This window comes from Schistocerca serialis, chromosome 4 (genome assembly GCF_023864345.2).
Source record: "Schistocerca serialis cubense isolate TAMUIC-IGC-003099 chromosome 4, iqSchSeri2.2, whole genome shotgun sequence".
Lineage (NCBI taxonomy): Eukaryota > Metazoa > Arthropoda > Insecta > Orthoptera > Acrididae > Schistocerca > Schistocerca serialis.
The window spans coordinates 831,757,182-831,763,181 of NC_064641.1; the positions used below are offsets into that span (position 1 = coordinate 831,757,182).

The following is a 6,000-nucleotide window of genomic DNA, read 5'->3' on the forward strand; positions in this document are numbered from 1 at the left end:
CTATTTATTATCCATGTTTCACTTCCATACATGGCTACACTCCATACAAATACTTTCAGAAACGACTTCCTGACATTTAAATCTATACTCAATGTTAACAAGTTTATCTTCTTCAGAAACGCTTTCCTTGCCATTGCCAGTCTACATTTTATATCTTCTCTACTTCGACCATCATCAGTTATTTTGCTCCCCAAATAGCAAAACTCCTTTACTACTTTAAGTGACTCATTTCCTAATCTAATTCCCTCAGCATCACCCGACTTAACTCGATTACAGTCCATTATCCTCGTTTTGCTTTTGTTGATGTTCATCTTATATCCTCCTTTCAAGACACTGCCCATTCCATTCAACTGCTCTTCCAAGTCCTTTGCCATCTCTGACAGAATTACAATGTCATCAGGGAACCTCAAAGTTTTTATTTCTTCTCCCTGGATTTTAATACCTACTCCAAATTTTTCTTTTGTTGCCTTTACTGCTTGCTCAATATACAGATTGAATAACGTTGGGGAGAGGCTACAACCCTGTCTCACTCCCTTCCCAACCACTGCTTCCCTTTCATGCCCCTCGACTCTCATAACTGCCATCTGGTTTCTGTACAAATTGTAAATAGCCTTTCGCTCCCTGTATTTTACCCCTGCCACGTTTAGAATTTGAAAGAGAGTATTCCAGTCAACATTGTCAAAAGCTTTCTCTAAGTCTACAAATGATAGAAATGTAGGTTTGCCTTTCCTTAGTCTTTCTTCTAAGATAAGTCGTAAGGTCAGTATTGCCTCACATGTTCCAACATTTCTACGGAATCCAAACTGATCTTCCCCGAGGTTGGCTTCTACCAGTTTTTCCATTCGTCTGTAAATAATTCACGTTAGTATTTTGCAGCTGTGACTTATTAAACTGATAGTTCGGTAATTTTCACATCTGTCAACACCTGCTTTCTTTGGGATTGGAATTATTATATTCTTCTTGAAGGCTGAGGGTATTTCGCCTGTCTCGTACATCTTGCTCACCAGATGGTAGAGTTTTGTCAGGACTGGGTCTCCCAAGGCCGTCAGTAATTCTAATGGAATGTTGTCTACTCCCGGGGCCTTGTTTCAACTCAGGTCTTTCAGTGCTCTGTCAAACTCTTCACGCAGTATTTCCCATTTCATCTTCATCTACATCTTCTTCCATTTCCATACTATTGTCCTCAAGTACATTGCCCTTGTATAGACCCTCTATATAATCCTTCCACCTTTCTGCTTTACCCTCTTTGCTTAGAACTAGGTTTCCATCTGAGCTCTTGATATTCATACAAGTGGTTCTCTTTTCTCCAAAGGTCTCTTTAATTTTCCTGTAAGCAGTATCTATCTTACCCCTAGTGAGATAAGCTCTCTACATCCTTACATTTGTCCTCTAGCCATGCCTGCTTAGCCATTTTGCACTTCCTGTCGAGCTCATTTTTTGCCTGCTTCATTTACTGCATTTTTATATTTTCTCCTTTCATCAATTAAATTCAATATTTCTTCTGTTACCCAAGGGTTTCTACTAGCCCTCTTCTTTTTACCTATTTGATCCTCTGCTGCCTTCGCTATTTCATCCCTCAAAGGTACCTATTCTACTTCTACTGTATTTCTTTCCCCCGTTCCTGTCAATTGTTCCCTTATGCTCTCCCTGAAACTCTGTACAGCCTCTGGTTCTTTCAGTTTATCCAGGTCCTATCTCCTTAAATTCCCAATTTTTTGCAGTTTCTTCAGTTTTAATCTACAGTTCATAACCAATAGATTGTGGTCAGAGTCCACATGTGCCCCTGGAAATGTCTTACAATTTAAAACCTGGTTCCTAAATCTCTGTCTTACCATTATATAATCTATCTGATACCTTTTAGTATCTCCAGGGTTCTTCCATGTATACAACCTTCTTTTATGATTCTTGAACCAAGTGTTAGCTATGATTAAGTTTGCTCTGTGCAAAATTCTACCAGATGGCTTCCTCTTTCATTTCTTACCCCCAATCCATATTCACCTACTATGTTTCCTTCTCTCCCTTTTCCTACTGTTGAATTCCAGTCACCCATGACTATTAAATTTTCGTCTCCCTTCACTACCTGAATAATTTCTTTTATCTCATCATACATTTCTTCAATTTCTTTGTCATCTGCAGAGTTAGTTGGCATATAAACTTGTAATACTGTAGTAGGCATGGGCTTCATGTCTATCTTGGCCGCTATAATATGTTCACTATGCTGTTTGTAGTAGCTTACCCGCACTCCTATTTTTTAATTCATTATTAAACCTACTCCTGCATTACCCCTATTTGATTTTGTATTTATAACCTTGTATTCACCTGACCAGAAGTCTTGTTCCTCCTGCCACCAAACTTCACTAATTCCCTCTATATCTAACTTTAACCTATCCATTTCCCTTTTTAATTTTTCTAACCCACCTTGTATAGTTACGTTTTTATATTTTGTATGGTTATGTACCCAATTATTATTGCACAGTGTTTGTGCCATGCTATAGTGTACTATAAATTATCAGTAGCATCTTTTAGAAATTTTCCTGTTGTGCATTTATTACTGCTCTGCTTAATATGTATACTATAGTTAACTGACAATAGTTTATCATCATATACCCATCTGTATTACTACATCCTGTACTATGCTACAGTGTTGAAGCCTATTTCACTATAAAATTATCAATGGTGAATGAAAATCCTCGATTGTGGTCTGAAGTCTTCAAAAAGATGTCTCACCAGTTTGATGAATCACATTTGAAATGTAATCCATCCATTCCTGGAAACTTTCCACATATTAAGAAAAACAGCCAATTGATTATACAGCATCCATTTCGTCTTGCCAAGCAACCACTTTTGTGGCTTCTTTTTGGATACTGCTAGAGCTGTTTGGTTTTATTCAGAATGGGAAGTGATTACTTGAGTGCAAATCATTGACCACAAACGACTGAGTTCTGTCTACAAGGATAGGAGAGCATGTTGAAAATTTCATGACAGAGGATGATTATAGCAGTATAAAATGCTTTTCTTGTCCCATTTTCAGAAAAAATGACAAATCACTTTAAAGTCTCCATAAAGTACATTTTATATGGGTGCTATATGTTCAGGTTCTAGAGCATGCTAGTGTGTAAAGCTTCATTAGATGTCATATAAAGGGAACATCATTATCTGTTCAGCTTGTGCACTACTCCAGCAACTGCATGTAATGTAGTGTTAAGTGAGAAAGAAGTGGAGTGATAGTTGTTGTTGACATGTGTTCCCATTCCACCTTTGGCCCTCTTCCGACTGAGGTCATCAGTTCTGTGGAAGCTTCAACACCTTGTGTGCAACTCTCTTTAAAGCAGGTCTTTTGCAGCAACAAGCACTGCAATCATCCCTATGTGGCTTGATCTGATGGGTGTGGAGTATTTATTTTCACTATATTATTTTTCATTACATTCTTGCCTTTAGTTGTTGATGACTAATTGTGGTACAAGATAAGCTGTTTCCCTTTTGCTTAGCCATCTGTAGGGATGGTGCATCAAGTTGCTCAATATTTAATACTGAGGCAGGAGGTGATTGTTTGGAGGTGGCAGATGTTGGGAATGTTTATCCTTTGTTGGTACACATACAATTGCAGACGTTTGTGTCTACATCAGTTACTGTATTTATGAGGACATGGTAACACTAACTTTTCTCACTGTTGCAGTTGCTGAAAAAGTCAATGGTTGCATTGTCTCAAAAGACTTCTGTGCACTGGTGTTTGGAATCGGTTTGGAAACTGTTATTTCTCATATCTTACATTCTTCTGAATAAAGGAGGTTTCTCTACTCCTTGCAGGACATTAATCATTGTAATAGACACAGTTGTCTGGGAATGAGCAGAATATTCTTGCATCATGCACATTCTCTACAGACTTGTTGCATGTTGCTTGACCCTTATATGCCAACTTGTTATGACCAAAATGCTCATATTTGCAACATTCTAATTGATTTTTAGTATAAGAGTGTATTGTAAGGTGCATGACACAAACTGTGACATATTCTGGAAGGGCTAGTTTGTTGAATATCATCCGAAACATCAGCATTCTCTGGTCAGCCATTTGACATCCACTAGGCCTCCTTTAGACTTTTCTACATGTTGCGGTCATCTACACACCTTCCATTAGGTTGTCACTTTGGTATTTTCTTATTTCTTGAAATCAAGCAATGAACTTCCTTGGTCCATATATAATTCATTTGTCCAGCTACATGTGCTGCCCAATTCCATTTCATTTTCATTACAGTCATTATCATATCTTCCACTCCAGTCATTCCCTGATCACTTTGCTTGTTGTCTTATTTCTCCTGGCAATTCCCAACATTCATCTGTCCTTACACACTGCACAAATCACCATTTTAGAATGTTTTGCACATTAAAAGTCCATATCTACCTTTCATTATTAAGAACCAGTAATACAGACTGATTGTAAACTTGCATTTTCAGACATATTGGAAACTTAGTGTAGGACTGCTGAGAATAGTTCTGGTGATGTGGAATCTTTCTGTCCAACTCTGCTATTAGCTCTGCTTCATTACAGTTATTCTATATGATATTACAGGATTTGCTGACAGTACTTACCCCATACTCTATAAGTTCTTTTGTTGGACAGGGTCTAAAGAAGTCCCACAAGCTGCTAGGGAAATAGAGGTGGCTCCAGACAGAGACCCGCATTATCTGCACAAGCCTAATACAACTATTTTGTAGCAAGTGCTGCAGAAGTTGCCAGCTGATGACTGTTTCAACTCAACAGCCAACCAACCTCCCAAAGCACAGCACTACTTGAGCTATACCATTTATTTGTAAATAGAGTTTTGTTGCATCCTTACAATACAAGCAGTTAAGGAAAGACGCACTATGTTCCATTGTCACATTTGATATCAGTCATTGAAACATGCCCAGAGCTTAGAAGAGTCCTGAATGATTGGCAACCTTCCCCCCCCCCCCCCCCCAATCCCCCCTTCCCTCCCCCCCCCCCCCCCCCCCACACACATACACACCATTGTCCAGAAAACCTGTATGCTCCAAATTCTTACCAAGCCACAAAAGACAGAGCTCCTGGCCATTCTTTATCAAAACAATGCAGATACATGAAGCAATGAGCAGTACTTATGATTATGTCTTTGGTTTCAGCATGATGCACACCAATGCAATTTTATGGACTATGAAGAAAGAGATTTATTCTGCAACTGTAGCAGTGGATGTTATGGGTTTTTGTATCAGTTAGCCTTTTAATTTAGGGAAGAGTTATTTTCTAGTCTTATGCATCAGTTATCTAATGTAGCTTTAAATATGCACAAAGTAAGTTAGCAATGTCATAAGCATGTGAAGCAAATTTTTTTAATTACTTGAATTATAAACACTGTAGAGTAGTTCTAGTCATAGTGTATTTGTTTCAGGTGCCTATGCTTGTTCCAAGTCTGACATATAAGTTTGATACAATAGTGGAGTGTGTGTCAGATCTGAACATTTCTGATGAAGTACGTGTTTTTGTTGTCAAACAACAACAAACAGAACCTCTCCTGTCGGTGGTTATTGAGATGCCAGTATGTGACATGTTGGCAATGACTTCATAAAGCTAGGCCAGAACAGAGAACAAATGTGCTTGTTCATTTCACGTATGTAATGTACTGTTATTTTATTCATAAAATGGTGATAAAAAATTTGTAATTAACATAATATGGTTTGTATATTTACCTTCCATTCCACTTTGGATTGCCTGTCCTTTTACTACAGTGCCCTTAACAAGCAATGGAACAGTTCTGTAAAGAACCTGCATGTAATCACTTTATTGTTGCTATTAATGTTGCCTGTACTATAAAATTGTATCTATAAAATTGCAATGGGGCAGAATGTCTGGCCATAATTACCTTCAGGATGCAATAGATATAATTAAAAGAAGAAGAAAAAATCCTAGCTTTCAGAAATGTTAGTTCCTTCCTCATGGAAGAAAGAGGGATAGATGTGGCAAGGAAGGGCAGGTCACTCAGAATC

At 38.1% G+C, this 6,000-nt stretch overlaps 1 protein-coding gene across 1 annotated transcript in view; it reads left to right on the top strand.

Annotated features, from left to right (window-relative positions):
• The window catches only part of LOC126474998 (Bardet-Biedl syndrome 1 protein homolog), a 142,545-nt gene extending 136,914 nt beyond the window's left edge, over positions 1–5,631 (top strand). The window contains exon 12 of the mRNA XM_050102537.1: positions 5,406–5,631. Coding sequence (XP_049958494.1) covers positions 5,406–5,582 — 177 coding nt within the window. The 3' untranslated portion in view covers positions 5,583–5,631. The remainder of the gene's footprint in view (positions 1–5,405) is intronic.
• The last annotated feature ends 369 nt before the right edge of the window (positions 5,632–6,000 follow it).